Raw genomic sequence first — 20,576 nt, 5'->3', positions numbered from 1 at the left:
AGGTGCCGTGTTAAGTCCCTCCGATCCGTGCTTTCGTTGAACCCCCCACGACATTCCCAGAGGCGGGTCGTGACAGTCGAGATGGTCTAGGTTATGGATGCCGCGGTAACAGTCCCCCGGATCTTCGCAGCTTCCGACAACCGAGGTTTATTTTGTGCTCATTCTATACAAGTCAGCTCGGGGCTGTGTCCTGGGGAAGTCCTCATCCTAGGACCCACGCTGATGGAAGAGTCCGCATCTCAGACGCCGCCCGCCGTCGGGGCAGAGGGAAGAGGAGTTCTGAAGGTTGTCACAGCAGCAGTTAAAAGCCACAGTCCACAGAGTGTTACAGATAACCGTCCGATCTCGTGAGAATCTCACAACCCCAATCCAACCACGAGGCTGCCAGCAAAGCAGCCTTCTCCGTGTGCCTGGAAGGTGACAGTTAGAAATCTGTGGTGGACATGCGACTCGGGGCTACGACACTGGGATTTTTATGGCCCCCGTTTTTTCAGATGAGGATGTTGAGGTTCAGAGAGGTCAAGTGACTTGCCCAAGGTCACACAGCTAGCAACTCGCAGATCCGGGATTCGTACCAGGTTCTGACTCCAAAAACCAGGGTCTCAGCTGTTACCACTTACAAACGCCAGAGTATGATCTATTTTCCCCGGTTTGTGCAGAAGATAAACGCATCCCATGACTTCAGCTGATGGAAGGCACCCACCTACACGCCTCCAGAAAGGGGTTTATAGCCACAGACACGCATGCCTAAATTATACAACTAACACACAAAGGCAAGTCCTGCTCAGAAACCGACAGACTGAGTCTTGTCCAAGTTGTGTTTCGTTTGGCCCACGTAGTACTTTATTTAATTGGGATTCGTTGCCAATAATTAAAAATCGGGAAATTTCACCTTCTTCAAAGCCGTCTCCTTTTGAAAATTAAACCAAAAATTAGACGACTTGGCCACAATAGCCTGCATCCAGCCTAACAAGGCGGCCGCGGGCGTGACTGAAGGCAAAGCCAGGTTCTCAGGTGACACGAAGGTAGCCTGGGCCCGCGGGTGGAGGGAGGGGCGTCACTCGCCCAGAGCGCAGCCCGCAAAATACCGCTCTCTTCGAGCTCGGATCTGACATCCCAGCCGTCTTGCTTTCGTGAAACGTCATCCGTCTTCCATAATGGTGTCGCCTGTATCACTTCAGAAGTGTTAGGGGAGCCTGGCGACTCAGTCGGTTAAGCGTCCAGCTCTCGGTCTTGGCTCGGGTCATGATCTCTCATGGTTCAGGAGTCCGAGCCCCGCATCGGGCTCTGGGCCGATGGTGCAGAGCCCGCTTGGGATTCTCTCTCTCCCCCCTCTCTCTCTGCCCCTCTCCTGCTTGCTCCCTCTCTCGAACATAAATAAGTAAATAAACTTAAAAAAAAAATTTGGGGGGGGTGCCTGGGTGGCTCCGTCGGTTGAACGTCCGACTTTGGCTCAGGTCACGATCTTGCGGTCCGTGAGTTCGAGCCCCGCGTCAGGCTCTGGGCTGATGGCTCAGAGCCTGGAGCCTGTTTCCGATTCTGTGTCTCCCTCTCTCTCTGCCCCTCCCCCGTTCATGCTCTGTCTCTCTCTGTCTCAAAAATAAATTAAAAAAATTTTTTAAGTGTTGTCAAAATGTTGCTTTGAGGGAGGCCAAGCATCCACTGCTGCTTGGTTCTGTGGGCATTTGAACTCACCCGCACTGACCTCCATCATCTAAAGAAGTCGGATTTACACACAAAGCCGCCCAAAGACACAGCGGTGTGAGGATGCCCAGGGCGTGTTTGACAGTGACACCTCCTGGTGGCGCCCGGTATTACAGCTCAGCCCCGCGAGACCTGGCGCTCGTTAAGGTGAACTGCATTCTGGGTGCTAGGGTCGGTTCCCAAACTGCTTCGCGAACAGATGTCAAAGTCTTACGCTATTTCCAGCCCCAAGTGCGTAAAAGCTCCTTCTTTACAGCCCTCGTGAGGAGCTGCGAAATGAACGGGGGCAGGAGTTCTAATTCCTGTTGGCAGGGACACAGAGGGGTCCCGGCGACTTGCCCGAGGGACACGGTGAATCAGGCCTGTGCCGCAAACAGCTCCAAACCCTGCCGCCTGCCTGATCCCCAAGGCTGAGCTCATGGAAGAAATCATGTCCCTCCGCCAGACGGCTGCCGTGGCCACCGCCTGAGACCACAGAGCTGAACGTACCACGAAGCAGGCCCAGACACGTGAGTGTCTCCTCAGAGAGCCTCCGTCCCCCAAAACGGGAGACATCCTGCAGCCCGGGGACAAGCAGACGGGGTGGGTCATGGAAACAGACAGAAGATCCCAGGGACCAGAAGAATGTTCCAGAGCTCTGGAAAACTGCCGCGGGCCCGGCCGCCACTTTTGTGCCTTCCACAGCAACGTGATTCGAACCCATCTGCCGGAATGTTTTCCCAGGGGAGAGGAAGTCCTACTCCGTGATGGAAATTGAGGAGGTAAATGAGACCTAGTTTGCAGAAATGTGCCTCCTGGCCAGCGTTGTTCGGACATCTGTTCCTTAGAGCCGAATTCAAACGGCTCCCTCGCAAAGGCCCCTCCTTTCTCAGCCTGGATCTTGTCAGGTCGGCCGTGCCTAAGGCTTTGTGGCTTTGTGGCCAAGGTGCCGTGAAATCTGGACGCGTCCGTGACTCCAGACTCCAAGATATTGCCACTTGGCCTTCACCCTCTGGGAGAAACACCGGGCCCGGAACCTTCTGGAGCTAGCTCCTGAACCACAGGGAGGAAGGTCCGCGACGCGGGACCCCAGCCGAAAACGAAACAGTGGACCTTATTCAAAAGTCCCCAGGGGCGCCTGGGTGGCTCAGTCGGTTGAGCATCCGACTTTGGCTCAGGTCACGATCTCGCGGTCCGTGAGTTCGAGCCCCGCGTCGGGCTCTGGGCTGATGGCTCAGAGCCTGGAGCCTGCTTCAGATTCTGCGTCTCCCTCTCTCTCTCTCTCTCTCTCTCTCTCTCTGACCTCTCCTGCTCATGCTGTCTCTCTCTGTCTCTCCAAAATAAATAAACACTAAAAATAGAAAAATTTTTTTTTCAATAGTCCCGGCTGCTTCCCCACCCCCCATCTGCTGCCCTCTCGTTCAAGTTTTGTTTTGGGGGTTGGAGACCACGCACTGTTTCTAGAAATGTTAACTCTTACTCCCTATCTTTCCCTTCCATCCTCAACCTCTTTTGGAAGGAGCCTGGATGTTCCCCCCCCCACCCCCGGGAGCCCTTCCACGGAGGCTCGGGCACATCCGCGGCATACAGAGCCTCCTTCTAGACGGACTTGGGGTTGTCTCTGTGGGGAGTGCGCCTTGCCATCCGCCCCGCCCCCTGGCTTCTCAGAGTCTCCAGAACCGGGACCTGTGTGTCCCTTGGGTCGGAAACGAAGCCAGTTCCCCAGTGGGATTCCAGGAGGGATACGAAAAAAGCCGTCTCTGGCTACAGGCACCGATATGAGTCCTGGTCAACCGGACGACAAGGAGGCGTGTAGGGCAGCGGCCGAGCATGTAGGCCTTGGATCCAGCTGCCCGGGGTTCCAATCTGGGCTCTGAGGATTCCCAGCCGTAAGACCTTGGACATTGACTTCACCTCTCTGGGCTCAGTTTCCTCGTCGGTAACAGCAGAGTGATGATGAGGGGGGCACCTACCTGGATCGTGAGGAAAATGAAGGGAGCTCACGCTGAGGGTTTAAAGTAACACACAGCACCCTCTGAACGCTCACCCACCGTTAGCAACAGGCAGAGCCCAGCTCTGGTCTGACATTTTATTTCAGTTATTTTATTTTTTTAATGTTTACTTATTTTTGAGAGAGACAGAGAGAGCAGGGGGAGGGGCAGAGAGAGAGGGAGACCCAGAATCCGAAGCAGGCTCCGGGCTCCGAGCGGTCCGCACAGAGCCCGACGCGGGGCTCGAACCCACGGACTGTGAGATCGTGACCCGAGCCGGAGTCGGACGCTTAACCCAAGAGCCCCCAGTTTTTAATTTTCTTAAGTTTATTTGTTTTGAGAGAGAGACAGAGAGAGAGCCTGTGTGCAGAACAGGGGCAGAGAGAGGGAGAGAGAAAGAATCCCAAGCGGGTTCTGCCTGTCAGCCCAGAGCCCCATGCGGGGCTCGAACCCACAAACCCTGAGGTCATGACCTGAGCTGAAACCAAGAGCCAGACGCGTAACCAGCTCAGCCACCCAGGCGCCCCTCTGGTCTGACACTTTGTATCTGCTGGGCATCCAACGTTTTGATCTTGCTGGCCAACGTCCCTGGGGGACCAAGGGCAGCTGGGTGGGGCTGGGCCCTGAGTTCGCCAGAGGTGCACAGTCAGACTCAGGGGCCGCTGTGGAAGCCAGGTCCCGACACCCAGAGCCAAAGATTCATACTCCTTTCCCGTTACCCAAACCTGCCTTCTGCCCACAGGACTAATTCGTATTTTCAGCCTCCCCCACTAAGTTCACACAGGTAGATTGCAGGGCATGTTTAGGTGTGGAAACGGTTGGCTCGTTCAACGTGAACGTACAGAGGGACACGGATTGTGCAGCCGCGGCCCGTCAACTTTTCATTTTTTACGTGTGATTTATCCAGAACGTCACAATACAGACGTGGCGGGGTGCCGCGGGCGGCCGGAGAGGCCCGGGTGCGGGAACCGGGGCCGCCAGGCGCACGGCGGTCCCGCAGCGCCCCCTGGTGGCCGCGGCCGGCACTCGCTCGCTCTCTCCGGCCACTAAGCCTCGGTCATTCCTTCCTTTTCTCAGCCGAGACTCATTTGCACACACGCCTGACCAGGGGCTGCGGACGCAGCGGGGACCCCCACAGACCCGGTGCCCACCCTCCCCTCGGGAGCGCGGAGTCTAAGGAAGGAGGTCCAGCGCTCTTCGTGAGAGTGAGGGCATGCCCCCTCCCCTAGAGGAGTCACTTGGGAAGCTAGAGGGCAGGAGAGGCGTGGAACATGCCTCAGTTTCCTCTCCTGTAAAACCGGCCGAGTTCTCCTGCCCCAGACATCGCAGGGGTGCTTTGAGGGCCCCCGGGCACGAGCAGGGGGCAGGGGAGGTGTTAGTGTATAGAGTGCCTCCTGCTGGATCCCTCTGCACCCACACCTGTCCCCAATGCAACTCCCACGCAGCAGAAACAGCAATCCTGCCGCTTCCCAACTTAAACCCCGCCAGTGGTTCCCACTGTGCTTAAAATCCTAACTACAGGGCCCCGCCTGGTTGAGTCCCTGCCTAACTCGCCATCTCATCTCCCTCCCCATCCCCCACCCGCACAGCTGACCAAGCGGCAGCCACAGCCCACTGGTCTCTGGTCTGCAGGTCGCTGCCTCAGGGCCTTTGCACATGCGGTCCCCAGTTCCTAAAGTGCTCTTTTCGCGAGTCCTTCAAATCCCTCGGGAATTAGCATCAATGGCACTTCTCAGGGGACACTTCTAAAACACTTCTCATCATGCCACCTTGTTTTTATGTCTTTCCTGGCGTTCATCACTCTCTGGAGGTATCTTGCTTTTTCCTTTACTTGTTTGCTGCCCCTCCCCCACCCCCACCAGAACGCGAGCCTGGGAAGGCAGGGACCGCTCCCCGCTTTATTTGCCCCCACACTTCTGAGGCAGAGCACATCGGTGCTCTGACAGATCCAAATAGGTCCCTCTTGACTGCTTTTGTGCACCGCTGGAGTCCGTGTACTTCCACGCCCAAACCCTTGGGCTGCGAGAGCCCCCTTTGTCCTCCTGGGACGCCCCGTGGCTCGGGACACCCCTTTGTCTCAGCCGCTCCAACTGAGGGACCCAACCAAAGACAACTCCCAGGAGACACATGAGTGCAATGTTCCCGCGTCACTTCTATTCCACCCTCGCGGGGGTTCCCAGACAGTCACGGCGCGGGAACCTGTACCTCCCCTTTCACGGGTGGGAAACCCAAGGCTCAGAGAGGCCACAGGTTTTCTCTAAGGCCGCCCCGCCGCTGGAGCACGACAGAGGTTGGCACACGGTTGGGCTGCCTCCAAGGCCAGTGCCCCCTGCAGTACGTACAGAGGAAAAGCAAACGTCACGTGACTCCGGTTTTCGTTTTAGGGGTGACGCTGGCCTCCAACACCCCTGGAAAGGGTCAAGGCCCCGCTGAAAATGTGAAGAATATTAAGGAAAAGCTTCCTAGGAAAAAAAGAAAAAAGAAAAAGGCCCTTAATTATTAATTAATTAATTTATTTATTTATTTATTTTTAAGTAATCTCCACACCCAATGTGGGGCTCAAACTCACAACCCCAAGGTCAGGAGTCGTATGCTCCATCAACTGAGCCAGCCAGGCGCCCCTAAACGCCCATTTTCATAAAATGCAACTTCTTGAGGTTACAAGTTTCTTTTCTTTGTTTTTTTAATTTTTCTTATGTTTATTTATTTTTAAGAGAACGAGAGAGGGAGCGTAAGCGAGGGAGGGGCAGAGAGCGAGAGGGAGCCACAGAATCCGAAGCAGGCACAGAGCCCGACGCGGGGCTCGAACCCACGAACCACGAGACGATACCCTGAGCTGAAGTCAGAGGTTTAACCGACCGAACCCCCCAGGCGCCCCGAGGTTGCAAGCTTCGGAAGCCAGGCTGTGGCCCCAGGTAACACTCCCCCAATTTAAGGAACACCCTGAGAACCGAGCCGCAGCACCTCTTAGAGCCCTGGCCTCCGAACCACCTGTGTGCACAGCTCGCCCCCCAGTGGCAGATCCTGGAATTGCCCAGAAGCCGGCGCCACTGCAGGAGAGAAGGGATTTTCCGGGCAGCCCCCAGCAGGGGGGACTTGATCCTCAGTGTGGAGAACAGTCCAGGCTTAAGCAAGGGATGAACCTTCTGATAGTTCACACCTCAGAAAGACCTCTCGAGCCACTGCATGGAGAAAGGACCTCACAGGACCTGCATGGGAGCCTGGACCCGGCCGGCCGAGCCTCCAGGTGAGGGACCCCGATGGCATCCGTCAGGTTGGCCCCAAAACAGTGGGCTTGAGTGCAGCGTCCCCAGCCCTGAGCCTTTCACGTGACGCCACCAACTCTTTTGAGATCCACACTTGACCCCGCAGGGCAAGTATTAAATTATCCCTTTTTTTTTTCAGATGAGGGAAGCCCCCCTCGGGATTTTATTCACAAGAACATTGCGAGCACTCAATAAATTGTGGTTGAAAGAAAGACCGTCTGAGCAAACAAAGGAATTGCAGAGGAGTGCAACCATCTCAGTGAAGAATATTCCAGTTCCTGCACGATGGTAGGGACCGGGGGTTACACCACAGCCTGTTGGCATTGGGGTTTGGGGCTACAGCAAGTAGAATCGGGACTTCTACTATTCTAGAACATTCTAGCATCATCTAGGGTACAGACACAGTGTCCCCGGAATTCCAAGGCGGGGGATAGCTGAGTGAGCAGAAGTGATCGGGGAGGCTTCCTGGAGGAGAGGGCCTGGCTGGTATGGAGCCTTGGGTGATGCCAGGAGTGAGTGAGACAGGAGGGAAAGCTTCCATACAAGGGTAACGTTTATTCCATGAGCAGAGTGGGCAGATGGGGGAATGCAGGACACAGTAAGGAACAGTAAGGAACAGTAAGGAACAGTGCAGAGTTCCCACATACGGCAGGTCTCGTGGTACCTGGAGGAACATCTTTCTTTTCTTTAAATTTTTTTAATGTTTATTTATTTTTGAGACAGAGAGAGACAGAGCATGAACGGGGGAGGGGCAGAGAGAGAGGGAGACAGAATTGGAAACAGGCTCCAGGCTCTGAGCCATCAGCCCAGAGCCCCACGCGGGGCTCGAACTCACGGACCGCGAGATCGTGACCTGGCTGAAGTTGGACGCTTAACCGACTGAGCCACCCAGGCGCCCCTGGAGGGACATCTTTAAACTTCAGTAGTTGTGTGATTTATTTTCCTGGATCCTGGAAAACAGGTACCTTGCCCATTGGACCCGCAAGTTGAGATACAATCGCTTTTTTTATTTCAAAAGAGAATTCGTTTTTAAAAGATGAGTCAAATTTTAGAAAAGCATGAGGTTAACAGGGTTACATGGTAGGTGGGGGTTAGGGTGTCGAGTGCACGCGTGAGGGAAAAGTCTGAGCCAGGGACGCTTTTGGGGATTCCTTAGACCAAGGCCACCCTGAAGGCTGGCAAAGGGTCAGGGGCATTTCCCTCGCGGAGCCCTGGATGAAGTCATCGGATGTGTTTGGGCTCCACGGCTGCACCCAAAAAACGAATCGGCCGAAACGTGACAAAGACATTCAGAAGGAAGTTGTTCACACGATGAGCCACGTGGAGGGCAAATCTGCTTCTTCATCCCATGTTCCGTTGGGACACACACACACACACACACACACACCCCAGAATGCCCTCTGGATGTTGCCTTTTTTTTTTTCCCTTTTTTACAAGCATGTAGAGCTCCGTGCACACGTGTAAAAAAATGCGTCTGTGTTGAGGCTCAGGCCCAAGTGTCCGGTCCTCAAAGGTCATCGCACTCCGGTTCAGGAGTCCTTGAGCTCCGCTTCCCAAGGAGAATAAATAAATGGGGGTTTGAAGGGAACCATCCAGGAAGCCTGGACTCCCCGCGAGCTTTCGGCCTGCAGGTCTACCCGAGAGCAGGCCCAGGCCGTGGAGAACATTCTCTCCGCCCCTTTGTGAGCGCCCCGCCCCCCACCGCCCACTCTGCGGCGGGCAGACAGAGTCCCCCGCTGCCCTCGGGTCCCCACCGGAGGGACACCGAATACTGGTTTACAGGACTAATCTAAAGGTTGAGCAATCCTGCTGCAAATGGGTGACCTCCTTTGTTGCCTTCTGCACATGTGCAGGAAGGTCGAATGGACCGGTCAGCTGACACATCAGCAAAAATACTTTTTGATGACAGACGGCTCTCTGACTTTTGCTCATTGCTCAAGAGCATAAGAATTGAGTGACACCACCATCAGGACATTCCTTCTGCCCCCCGGCTGCTTATTCATGTAAACAGGGCTTCTCCGTCTTCCATCTCCGAAGATAAGAATGGAAATGATGTTAAATGTGGTCCCCTGCTGGCAAAAAGTTTTTCTCAGTCAAGGACACATGAATTCATGGGGGAGGACGCAGAAGCCTCATTCGCCTCCTCAGGAGGTGTATTTCCGGGCAAATAAGAACCACAAGGAGATTCCACTCCGAATGACTAAAAGGTTTTAAAATACCGAGGGGCTGGCCATTACGCAGAGCAGGTGACGCTCTCATGCCTTGCCGCTCCGAAAATTATCTGGCGGAAAGTCAAGAGGCTAACCCCAGAGTTGCCGTATGGCCCCTGCCAACCCCACTCCTAGAGTGTTGTTCCTAATCGCCAAAAACTGGAAACACTTTTTTTTTTTTAATGTTTCTTTATTTTTGAGAGAGACAGAGACAGAGTGCGAGCGGGTTGGGGCAGCGAGAGAGGGGGACAGAGGACCCGAAGCGGGCTCTGCGCTGACAGCAGAGAGCCCGACGCGGGGCTCGAACCCGCAAACCGCAAGATCACGACCCGAGCCCAAGTCGGGCGCTCAACTGACTGAGTCATCCAAGCCGCCCCAAAACTGGAAACACGTCTAAATGCCCTGCGAGTCCCTGACTCGCCCAAATCCCCCGCGGCATATGCAAACAGCGGGATTCTGCTCCGCAGTAAAGAGAAACAGACCGCTGATCGGTGCAAGGCTTTGCGTGAATCCCACGACGTTGTGCCAAGAGAAAGCAGAGGTCTTAAAAGACCATATACTGTGCGATTCCATTTATAGGACATTCGCGGAAAGGCAAAGCTACCTGGTTGCCAGAGGTTAGGCCTCAGGGGAAGGTTTTACGCAGAGAAGCAGGAGGGAATCGGGAGGGAAAATGAAGTTGTTCGTTAAGCTGGTTGGTGGTAGTCACTCACGTGTGTGTAGGCGTTACAATTCCTAGAGCTGCACACACACGTCAATTCCACTCTGCACACTGAAAACGTCGTAAAATACGTATAAAAAAGGAGATGCGTTCCAATAAAGGTTTATGGCTTTGTGGTAGATAACGAATGTGACCCATCGATGTTGCTGGTCAGTTGTGTACCTACAATGGAATGGCGGACCAGTCCCCCAAAATGTGAACCTTTGTGGTCACAAGAAGAAATTAGAACACCTGTTTGCATTTCCACAGACACTTGGGTTGCAGAGAAGTACAAGAGAATGATTAAAGGCGTGTATTATATAATGTTTCGCTGAACTTCTGGGGGAGGAGGAGATACACATTAAAAAGGCATCTGACAAGGAGACCTCGTTTGTGAATGTTTTTCAGGGGGGAGTATCGTCTATGGATCCCATCCGGGGATACCTGGGCGGCTCAGTGGGTTCGGCAACTGATCCTTGGTTTCGGCTCAGGTCACGATCTCACAGGTCACGAGATCGAGCCCGAGTCGGGCTCTGCGTTAAGCACGGAGCCTGCATAAGATTCTTTCTCTGCCCCTTTCCCCTGCTTGCGATCACTCTCTCTCTCTGTCTCTCTGTCTCTCAGATAAAAAAGCAAAGAGGAGCACCTGGGTGGCTCAGGGGGTTAAGCGTCCGAGTCTTGATTCTGGCTCAGGTCATGAGGTCACAGTTAGTGGGGCCCGAGCCCCATGTTGGGCTCTGGGCTGGCAGTGCAGAGCCTGCTTGGAGTTCTCTCTCTCCACTCCCCCCACCAAACATAAATAAACATTGAAAGAAAAGGAAGAAAAGAAAAGAAAAGAGAAAAGGAGGGGGGAAGGAAGGGAGAAAGAGAAAGAGGTAGGCAGCAGCCCGGCCCCTAGAGAACAGCTACCAGGAAGGGGCTATTGACTACGAAGAGCCCAGAATTTTCCAGAAGCCCCTCACCCCCCACAAACAGGCTGTCACCGACGCCCACTTTAACTTTTAAAAAAGGTTTATTACTTCAATAGTGAATTACTTTTAAAAGATGATAAAACTCATTTCTCTGGCAGTAGAAAAGAGGCAGAGGCCTGCCCGGGACCAGACGGGACACCCACACTGACGGGGCGGAGGGCCCTCGTGGGGGGCGACTCGGGGCAGAGCCCCCCGCCACCCCCACCCGGGAGCGGCCGGCTCAGTACACAGGATGACGTCAGTTTCGGCGGGAGGAGGGGGCCCCAGGCATCCCGCGCGGCACCCGCGGCAACTCTGGGGAGATGGGGGTCAGCCCGCGGAACAAGGACAGGCCGGTCCCGGTCACGCCGCTTGCTGGGGCCCGCGTGACGCCGCCTGGCCCCCAGCCCGGGGGACGCGTGCGCGGCCAAAGCTCCGGGGCCCGGCCGGGCGCCCCCCCCGGGCGCCCCCCCCCCCCGGCCCGCACGGCTTTGGGGCTGGGTTTGGGGACAGTAGTGAAAGGCGTGTCCTGCAGGCGAGCCACCCAGCAGGGACCGCGGCGTCTGTGTCGTGGCTGGTGGAGGGGGCCCCGGGGGGGAGGGGTGGGGGAAGGCGGCGTGAGTGGTCAGGAGCCCGGGCCCTCAGGCCGCACAGGTCGGCCCGGGCTCACTCGGGGGAGGGGACCCGGTGCCCGCGGCACTGTGGGTCACCCGGACAGAAGGTTCCAGACGGCCCTGGTTGACGATGCCCTGAGTCTCCCCAGCGGCGGCTCCATCCCTGAGTGTGTCTGCGCACGCCTGCGTACTCGCGTGTGGACACGTGCCGGGGGTGTGCAGCGCGCGGACACGCATGTGGCAACTGGGGGGCTCAGGCTTTGGGACTGGTGGCCTGTCCGCCGAGGGAGTCCTGAAGAAGTGGGGTGCAGGGGCTGGGGAGCCGGTCCGGCTCAGTGGCCACGCTGGGCTGGCTGGTGACGTCCCTGGGACCCTGCGGAGAGAGGGGGGGTGGGGGCTGGGTCACAAGCCCCGCCCACACCCCCGGCCCCGCCCCCACACCCTCCCGCACCGAAACAGCCCCCTCCGCAGCCCCCTCCGCGTTCCCCTCCGCAGCGCCCACTTATCAAGCCGGAGAGGAGAAAAGCCCGGAGTGACATACAGCGCCCCCCCGGAACGCGGTTACGAGGGCCCCCCTCTCTCACTGAACACTGCCCTCGCCCCATTTCAGAGGTGGGACAACCGAGGCCCAAAGGGACTTGCCCAACACAGTGAGAAGGCCAAGGCCAGGAACCCAGGGCTTATATGCGATACTGTTAACCCCAAACTGGAAACCACCTAAATGTCCACCGATAGAAGAAACGCACTTTTAAAACACAGTCACAGGACGGCATTGAGCCTGGACAGCTTTCACGAACAGAAACCCGAGGAAAGGACAGCCCGCGGCAGAGTGACCCATGTGCCGTGACGGCAGGGGGACAACTTTGCCAATCATCTCTTGTTCGTGGATATATGTGTACAGACTTAGAGGGGAAAAGCCCACACACCAATTTCCCGGCAACGGCTGCCTCTGGGGGAAAAGGTGAACAACCAGGACGAGATGTTAACAATTAATGCTGTTGGGGCGCCTGCGTGGCTCAGTCAACCGGGTAAGCGTCGGACTCTTGAGTTCGGCTCAGGTCATGGTCCCACCGTCGTGAGTTCGAGCCCCGAATCAGGTTCTGCGTTGACAGCATGGGGCCTACTTGGGATTCTCTCTCTCTCTCTCTCTCTCTCTCTCTCTCTCTCTGCCCCTCCCCTGCTCATGCTCGCCCTCTCTTTCAAAATAAATAAACTTAAAAAAAAAAAGGAATTGTTTTCAAAAAGTTAATATTGTTGAGTCCGGGTGAGAGGGAACATCACATACTATAATTTATCTACTTTTACGTTTTTAAAAGATTTCTCAACACATCTGTTAAAGACAGCGATGTTGAGGGGCGCCTGGGTGGCTCGTCGGTTAAGCGTCCGACTTCAGCTCAGCTCAAAGCTCGCGGTTTGGGAGTTCGAGCCCCACGTCAGTGTCTCTGTGTCTCCCTCTCCCTCTGCCCCTCCCCTGCTCATGCTCTGTCTCCCAATAATAAATGGTAAAAAAAAAAAAAAAAAAAAAAAAAATTAATAATATAAAATTAAAAAAAAAAAAAAGACAGCAATGCTGAGGAGCACTTGGGTGGCCCAGTCGCTTAAGCGTCCGACTCCAGCTCAGGTCATGATCTCATGGTTCGTGGGTTCGAGCCCGGCATCGGGCTCTGTGCTGACAGCTCGGAGCCTGGAGCCTGCTTCGGATTCTGCGTCTCCCTCTCTCTCTGCCCCTCCCCTGCTGGTGCTCTGTCTGTCTCTTTCTCTCTCTCAAAAATAAATAAACATTAAAAAGAAAAGACAACAACGTTGATAGGAGGCTTATCGTCCCTCTGAGCCCTGAAGAAGGGAGAGGCCTCAGGACCCAGCAGTGTGGCCAGGACACCCTGAGGGCTTGTGGCCACTTGTGCCTCATTCCCAAACCTCAAGGGCTTGCTTCTCCGGGCAGTGAAGAAAATCAACCCCTTCCCGCCCTCCCGTGACTACCACCCCCAGGTGGACAGGACACAGGGAAGGCTTGGACCCCTGTCCCTCTCCCTCCCTCTGGGACGGATCTAAGGCTTCCAGGGTTGAGCCACATTCAAGCCAGGGGCAGGAATGGGGGGAGGGGGGGGGAGGCCAGGCCAGAGCGAGACCAGCCTTGCACCCCTCCCCTCCACCACAGAGAGACCGCATGGGGACACCCAGGGGTGCCCAGAACCTCAGCAACGTGGCCCAAAGAGTCACAACTTAAGAAAGCCTTGCTCAGAAGTACAAAGGGAAACTAATCCCAGGCTGTGACAGGGGCCCTGGTCCATCCCAAGGAAGACACATGTAACAGATCCGCAAGGAACCAGAAGGTGAACCACATTCCTCCTCTTCCTATTTCCTTCCACTTTCATTTAGCTGAGGAATGAAGACTTAGAACGGGACAGAAATCACTGAGAAGGTAGGACAGGTCCAGGAATATTTCCCTGAAGGGTTTCCATGTACGGTTGTCTAAGATGTTCACTGCATAAAGGCACGGCAAATGGGTTATCATGTTCCGTTTGCCAAGCCCTCTGCCCTAGAGCTGGCCAAGTCTGCCCAAGAGTGGCCATCTTCCTTCTCGACATGAGAACACCCTTCCGGGCTAGTGGAGGCCCCGTGTCCTGCTCTCTCCCAGGCAAGGCCACCCCTCGAGACCACTCCCATGCCCAGGTACGAGGCCAGGTGGGGGGCCTCCTCCAGGGACCCAGGCTGAGGCTCCGTGCAGGCTGGGGCCACCATGCCAGGGTTCCAGGTCTCCAGGACCATGGTCACTTCCCAGGTGCCTGGCCCCCAAACCAGAGCCTCCAGGGCACTGCTTTCCCCAAGTACCCCACCGGGGGCAGAGGCAGCGTCATCCGGCCTGGAGGCCGAGCTGCCTTCCGCGAGGCAGGGCACTAGAATCTCTCTAAGTCAGAAACTTCCCTAACAACTTGGAAACTGGATTCTGGGGGCAAAATGCAGAGGAGACCCCAGTTTTGTTTCTGTGTTATTGGGAAGAGGGTGGGGGGACACTGGAAGGAAAGGGGGACTAGTCTCCAAGCCCGGGGGCCGTGTTCTCAGGAGGACACCCCGTGTCCTGGGTGTCCAGCCCTGGGACACCCTGACGTGCTCAGGCCCAGCCTCCCACTCCCCAGTTGTCAGGAGGAGCCCCCCAGGGCCTGGCTGGGGACACAGCTGCCCCTCCCTCCGCCTCCTCGCACCTGTCAACACAAACAGGCCTGCACTCACGACTTCGCATTTTCTATTTTCTTTCCGCCTCCGGCCCTGGCAAACGACGCCGACTGGAGGCAGCCAACTGGCCCCAAAGAGCAGGGCGGCGGCCTCCCCCTCGTTCCGTGGCTCCCGAGAAGCCGACTTCAACCCGAGCCCGCGCAGCCCCAGAAGCTCGAGGGGGCGGTGCAGTTTTGAGAAGCCAAAGTGACAGCTGTTATCAGAGGTCCAAAACCCACGCGCGTCCCAGGAACTGCACGGGACACACCTACCCTAAACCCTTGTCACCGTTTACCGAACGTCCACCTCTCACCGGGACCCCTTCGTCGTTCTTGCTTCCTGTGGGGGCGGGGGGGGGCGTGTTTGTGCGTCTGTTTTTGCTGCGTCTGGCCAAGCTACCCTCTCGGGCTGAATCCGGGGTACCCGGTCGGTGCCCACTTGGTGCTTAGATTCTTTCTCGGTCAGTCCTCCCAGTTGTATTGAGACTCGTGTCTCTCAAACGTTGGATCGTCCGCATCAGAATCCCCTTGTTGGGGGGGGGGGGGCAGGGGGGGGGGTCCGTGAAAATACAGATCCCCGGGCTCCTTCCGTGTGACTCTATTCCAGGGCAGGGGGGCGGGGGGGGGGTTCTAGAAGGATGTGCAGGGGTCTCAATGTCTCAATTTTGAGCCAACTGCTTACATTCCCAGAGGAGTCCACTGCACCAGAGGTCTGAGAAGCACCTGTGGCCTGAACCTGGGCCCTACGTTTCCAAGACAACCTGGGCAACGAACACGTCAGCCCGCGGAACGCGATCACCCTGCACCGTCCCCTACCACGCCGGGGGCCAAAGAAACTGCCATGCACTGCTCCTCACGTCAGAAGGGCGGGTTCCCCACGAGCAAAATCTACAAGTATGAATTTACGGTCTGCAGACACCCCAGGAGAAGTTTAGGCTGAAGAAACGGGTGAGGTCCAAAGTGGGTCAAGCAGCCAGAGTTCTATTTGCTACGGGAGGGGAGGGGAGGGGAGGGGAGGGGAGGGGAAGGGAGGGGGCGTTACCTGGTACCCACCTACAATCTTGCTTCTTGCAGCACAGAGCCCTTGGGTGCTGATGTCATCAGGGATTCAGAATAGGCCTGAATGGCCTCCTTATCCTTTGAGCCCTTTTTACTACTACTCCAAAATAAAAAGCACTTCTCCTAGAAGATAACCAAGCTAATTTATAGTTGACTCTGCAGCCAAACGCAAAAGGTTCTTCAATCGCCGAAAAGCAAAGAGTGGGGCGTTAAGTCCAACAACCGTTACCGACCAGAGAGGCTGAGATCGGGGGTGGGGGGCGGGGAGTGGGTGCCCTTCACCAGAGACAGAAATGCGGGTATCTTCGGGAAACACGCCTGGTCGGACAGACTAGCCACGCAGGAACGGCGGCTGTCGGCCCGAACACTCAGGCTTTGGACGGGAGCCAGGGTGGGGAGACGGGCCACGGTGGACAGGGCGTATTGGCCAAGAACCCGCGGGCTGAGCAGGTGGCGTTTTAAAGGGACCAGAAACAGCTTGGCTATTTGAAAAGAACAACTTGAGAAGAAAAATCTCTCGGCAATTAAAATGTGCTGAGTTCACCAGCATGTGATGATGATTGTTTTCTTAAAATCAGGACAAATCACATAAAACCACGGAAGGCCTAGGGGCGCCTGGGTGGCTCAGTCGGTTAAGCGTCCGACTTCAGCTCAGGTCATGATCTCAGAGTCTGTGAGTTCGATCCCCGCATCAGGCTCTGTGCCGACGGCTCAGAGCCCGGAGCCTGCTTCGGATTCCGTGTCTCCCTCTCTCTCTGCCCCTCCCCCGCTCATACTCTGTCTCTCTCTCCTTCGAAAATAAACATTAAAAAAATAAAAAAACACATAAGGCCTAACGCCTGCTAAGTTCCCCCGCAAAAAAAATACATAATGGGATAAATTTCCATTATTTGGCCTCCAGTGACACCTGTAGGGACTGCGTCCTCAGTGAAAACAGACGTCCTTACTGGGTCCGAGGGCGGTGAGGCCTGGAGGCCTGGAGGCCTGGAGGCCTGGAGGCCTGGAGGGAAGGGGCTTTAGCCAGCAATTTCCCACGTGCTTCCTCACTCTCCTTCCCCCTCTGGCTTTCGACGGACACTTAGGAGACAGAGAGGACAGATCCAGCCAGTCCACTGGGTCCCCTGGCTGTGACAGTACACCTTCACTGCTGGAAGCACCCAAGGAGGGATCCACAGGCTGGGAGCCTTGGCTTCTGGTCCCCTCCACCCTCCTAGCGTAAATCAGGCAAAAAACTATAGGGAGTTTCCTTGCGCTCCCTAGAGCGCGAGGTCTGCTCAGCCCGGTCTCCCTGGGCCCCCAACAGGCTGCTTACACCCCTCGATCACCAGGGACTCAAACACCAGAGCACTGGCATGATGAGAGCTCCGGGGCCTTGGCACTCTGGCACCAGGGCCAACCTTTCCCCCTAAAGGATGGGGAATTTGGAAAGCACATCGGGTTAAGGGTCCGAAACCTATGTTAGGAGCCTGGGAAGGTTTATCGTTGCCCCCAGCGAGCAAGCAAGCGTGCAAGCCGCCCCCCCAAAAAGAGGAGAAAGCAGAAGAGTTGTTTGCCAAAGCAGAAGCAAGAAAGCAGGTGCTGCGGGGGCCCAAGGCCCCTCCCACACGGCTTGCCCATCCCCGCCTCAGGGCCTTTGCACTGGCTATTCTTGTGCTTGAAGCACTCCTTCTGTGACTCTGTGCTGACTGCCTCATTAGCATTCACATCTAAGCCTAAATTCTGCCTCTTCAGGGAAGGCTTTCCGGATGCTCTCTATAGCTGTCCCCAGCCCTCTTGAATACAATGCTCCCTGGTCCAGTAGCCACATAGGGCTGTTAGGTCTTTTAAGTGGGGTGAGTCTAGGGGCGCCCGAGTGGCACAGCCAGTTAAGTGTCCAAATCTTGATATCGGCTCAGTTCACAGTCTCACTGTCAAGAGATCGAGCCCCGTGTCAGGCTCCAGGCTCTGGGCACAGAGCCTACTTGGGATTCTCTCGCTCACTCGCTCTCGCTCTCTCAAAATAAATAAACATTTAAAAATAAATAAGTAAATAAATAAATGGGGTGAGTCCGATTCAAGACCTGCCGTGTTAAAACACACAGCAGATTTTAAAGACTTAACGTAAAAAAAAATAACGTAAAATACAGTTAAATTTGTATTTTTTATATTGATTGCATGTTCATACGGCCATATTTCGGGCCTATCCGGATTAAACAAAATCTAGGATTAAAATCGATTTTTTTTTTACTGGATGTGGCGACTAAAAAATCTAAGTTTCCAATCCCGGATGCGCCTCACGGATTTCTACCGGACAGCACTAACCTGTCACGTGTCGCGCCACCTTTATCATCGGCGGAGTGATCTTTTCTATTTACTTGGTCTTCTTCTGTCTCCCCAACAGGGAAGCCACGTGCCCCCAGAGCGGGGCCGTGTCTGTCTCGTTCACGGCCGTGAACCTGGCACCCAGCAGGTGCTGACTTGACGAGCAAACCATTCAAAGACCAGGTCTCATTATCAGAGCCCACCCAAAGCCCCTCCAAGGGAGGGTCCCCAGGCCTCCCGGGACAGGCAGAAAAAAGTGGTAAATGCGGGACGCGAGTGAGGCAGAGACGCAGGGCAGCTCCCCTGCCCCAGGCAGAGACATGGCACCGCCGCCCAAGGCGGGCTCCAAGCTGAGGGCGTCTGCGGGAGCGACTGGAGGAACGGCCGGGCGAGCCCATCCGAATCCCGCTTCCCCCGACAGGCGAGCAGGGGGGCCGTTCGGCCCGGGCCTCCCTCCAGCCGCCACCTACCTGGCTCCGGATCTGGTGGATGATGGGGATGAACAGCAGGACGCAGCCCAGCCCGACGAGGACGTACTGCGCATAGTGTAACACACTGGGCACCAACACCAGCTGGGTGTAGAAAGTCTGCAGGGGCTCACCTTGCATCGCCCCGCTCTGGGGATGGACAACAACAGACTAACAGGCTGGGCCGCACTCGGCAGGCCCCGGGGCACGGAGGCCGCGCCACGCCACCTCCAGGTCCCCCGCCCCTTACCCGTCTGACGGCTGCCCCCCTCCCAGAGCTTGTGATGGAGCCTGTGGGGGCCTCCGTTCCCTCGGGGCCCCACGCGGGACTACATTTCCCAGACTCCCTTGCAGCCGGACAGGGCCACGTGATCGTGTTCCGGCCAACAGGAGGCGGGCCCGGTATGCTGCGACTTCCGGCCCGACCCATAGACACCTGCCCGCGGATTCTCTAGTTCTCTGTCCTAATTCCCTGAAGGTGACGGGCTCTGAGGCTCCCCGGGGGGGCGGGGCCATGAGGCAGAGCTCCGCCTCCCACAACCGGCCCAGCCTGAGAGGTGAGCTCTGCCTGCTTGAAAACAAGCCGGCCAGAAGGAACCCTGAAAAGCTGGGAGGAAAGAAAGTTCGAGGGAAAAGCTGATACCCTGGGGGGGGCGGCTGGGGGGCTCAGTTGGTTAAGCATCCAACTTCGGCTCTCTGGGCACGATCTCAAGGTTCGTGGGTTCGAGACCCGACGAGGGCCTAAACCCTGGCGCTTGCTTCGAATTCTGTGCCCCTGTCTCCCTGCTCCTACCCCCCTCGTCCTCTCTCTCTCTCTCTCTCAAAAATAAACATTAAAAAGTTTTTTTTAAAAAAAGAAAAGCTGACACTCTGAAAAGCAACTTCCTCCCTCTCCGGAGAAGTGGTCAAGTGCATTTACAAAATTACACCCTGGGCCAGATAGAGCTTCACATTTTCATGCAGCGTCTGTCTTTCTCACCTCAAGTGATCCTTTCAACTCCGTGGTTTAATTGATATAAAGCGCTTGGACCTCAGGAAGCTTCTAACAGATGGTTTTATAGCCACCCCCCCCCCTTCCAGCTCCCAGCCCAGCCTCCCCTCCTCCACAAACAGCCCCCCTCCTGCAAAGCCCACACCGGCCCCTCCCTGGGGTCCCAGACACCACGCCCAACGGTTCCCGCGCAGGCAACGTGAGACAGCCTCTCACCTCCTCAAACCACATCAACGGCAGGACTACTGGCTCGATCTTCCCTGTTTGTCTGGAAATAAGAACAAAACATTGTGAGTTTTGTCAGCATGTTTTTTATGTCAGGCAGCTTTGGACATGTGATCGTAGGGTCCAGATCAGCAGGGATTTGATTTTGCAAGGACTGGATTGGTGCCGGCGTGAGAGAGGGGTATTTCCTGGCAGGGAGCAACTCGGCGATCTGCTCACATCTTTTTGGGTTAAAAACTCATGTCACCTACACGGTGGGGGGCCGGGGGGACTGCCAGCGACCTGGCTGATGCCCACTGGTTCCTTTTAGAAACGAAAGCCCACACTAATTCGGGATGGTAATGCACCCAGCACTATGCTCACCGCCTGCTTTCCTTTGGAGAGTCTGGAGGCTGGGTCCACGCCAGAGGGTGTCTACGTGACCAGGCCCCAATAAATACCCTGGGCGCTGAGTCCCTAATGGACTTCCCTGGTAGAAGACACTTCGCATGCGTTGTCACAACTCAATGCTGGAGGAATTAAGGGCGTCCTATGTGACTGTCCCAGGAGAGGGTTCTGGAAGCTTCTGCCTGGCTCCCCCAGACTTCACCCCGCGCACCTTTTCCTTCGCTGATTTTGCTTGAATCCTTCCGCCGTAATCAATCACAGCCACGAGTACAACTATGTTCTGGGTCCTGGGTGTCTCCCCACTGAATCATCGAACCGGACGGTGGTCTGTCTTGGGGTCCCCCCGACACAACACTGACTAGCTGTGTGACCTTGGGCACGCGACCTACCCTCTCTGTGTCTCCTCCGCCAAGTGGGGACTGCACTGGCACTGAATGCGGCCCCATGAAAAGTGCTCAGAAGAACACCCACCCTATAGAAACTACTCCAAGCTCGTTACTGTCGTCGCTGTTGTTCGTTA

General features: G+C 55.9%; 1 protein-coding gene across 3 annotated transcripts in view; it reads right to left on the bottom strand.

Moving 5' to 3' along the window:
* Window positions 1-20,576, bottom strand: part of SCARB1 (scavenger receptor class B member 1) — an 83,073-nt gene that overhangs the window by 8,484 nt on the left and 54,013 nt on the right. The window contains exons 10-13 of one of the 3 annotated variants that reach the window (XM_043557319.1): window positions 19,661-19,712; window positions 18,457-18,603; window positions 15,680-15,808; window positions 11,662-11,787 (exon numbers count right to left, since the gene is read on the bottom strand). In XM_043557319.1, the coding sequence (XP_043413254.1) occupies window positions 15,680-15,808; window positions 18,457-18,603; window positions 19,661-19,712 (328 nt within the window). In that variant the 3' untranslated portion in view covers window positions 11,662-11,787. Of the gene's footprint in view, window positions 1-10,843; window positions 11,788-15,679; window positions 15,809-18,456; window positions 18,604-19,660; window positions 19,713-20,576 lie in introns of those variants that run through there. The other 2 variants (XM_043557320.1, XM_043557322.1) reach the window with 2 other exon arrangements.

The sequence above is a fragment of the Prionailurus bengalensis genome, chromosome D3, assembly GCF_016509475.1.
Source record: "Prionailurus bengalensis isolate Pbe53 chromosome D3, Fcat_Pben_1.1_paternal_pri, whole genome shotgun sequence".
NCBI lineage: Eukaryota > Metazoa > Chordata > Mammalia > Carnivora > Felidae > Prionailurus > Prionailurus bengalensis.
The sequence above is the reverse complement of the archived record's forward strand: the minus strand, read 5'-3'. Positions and strand labels throughout refer to the sequence as shown.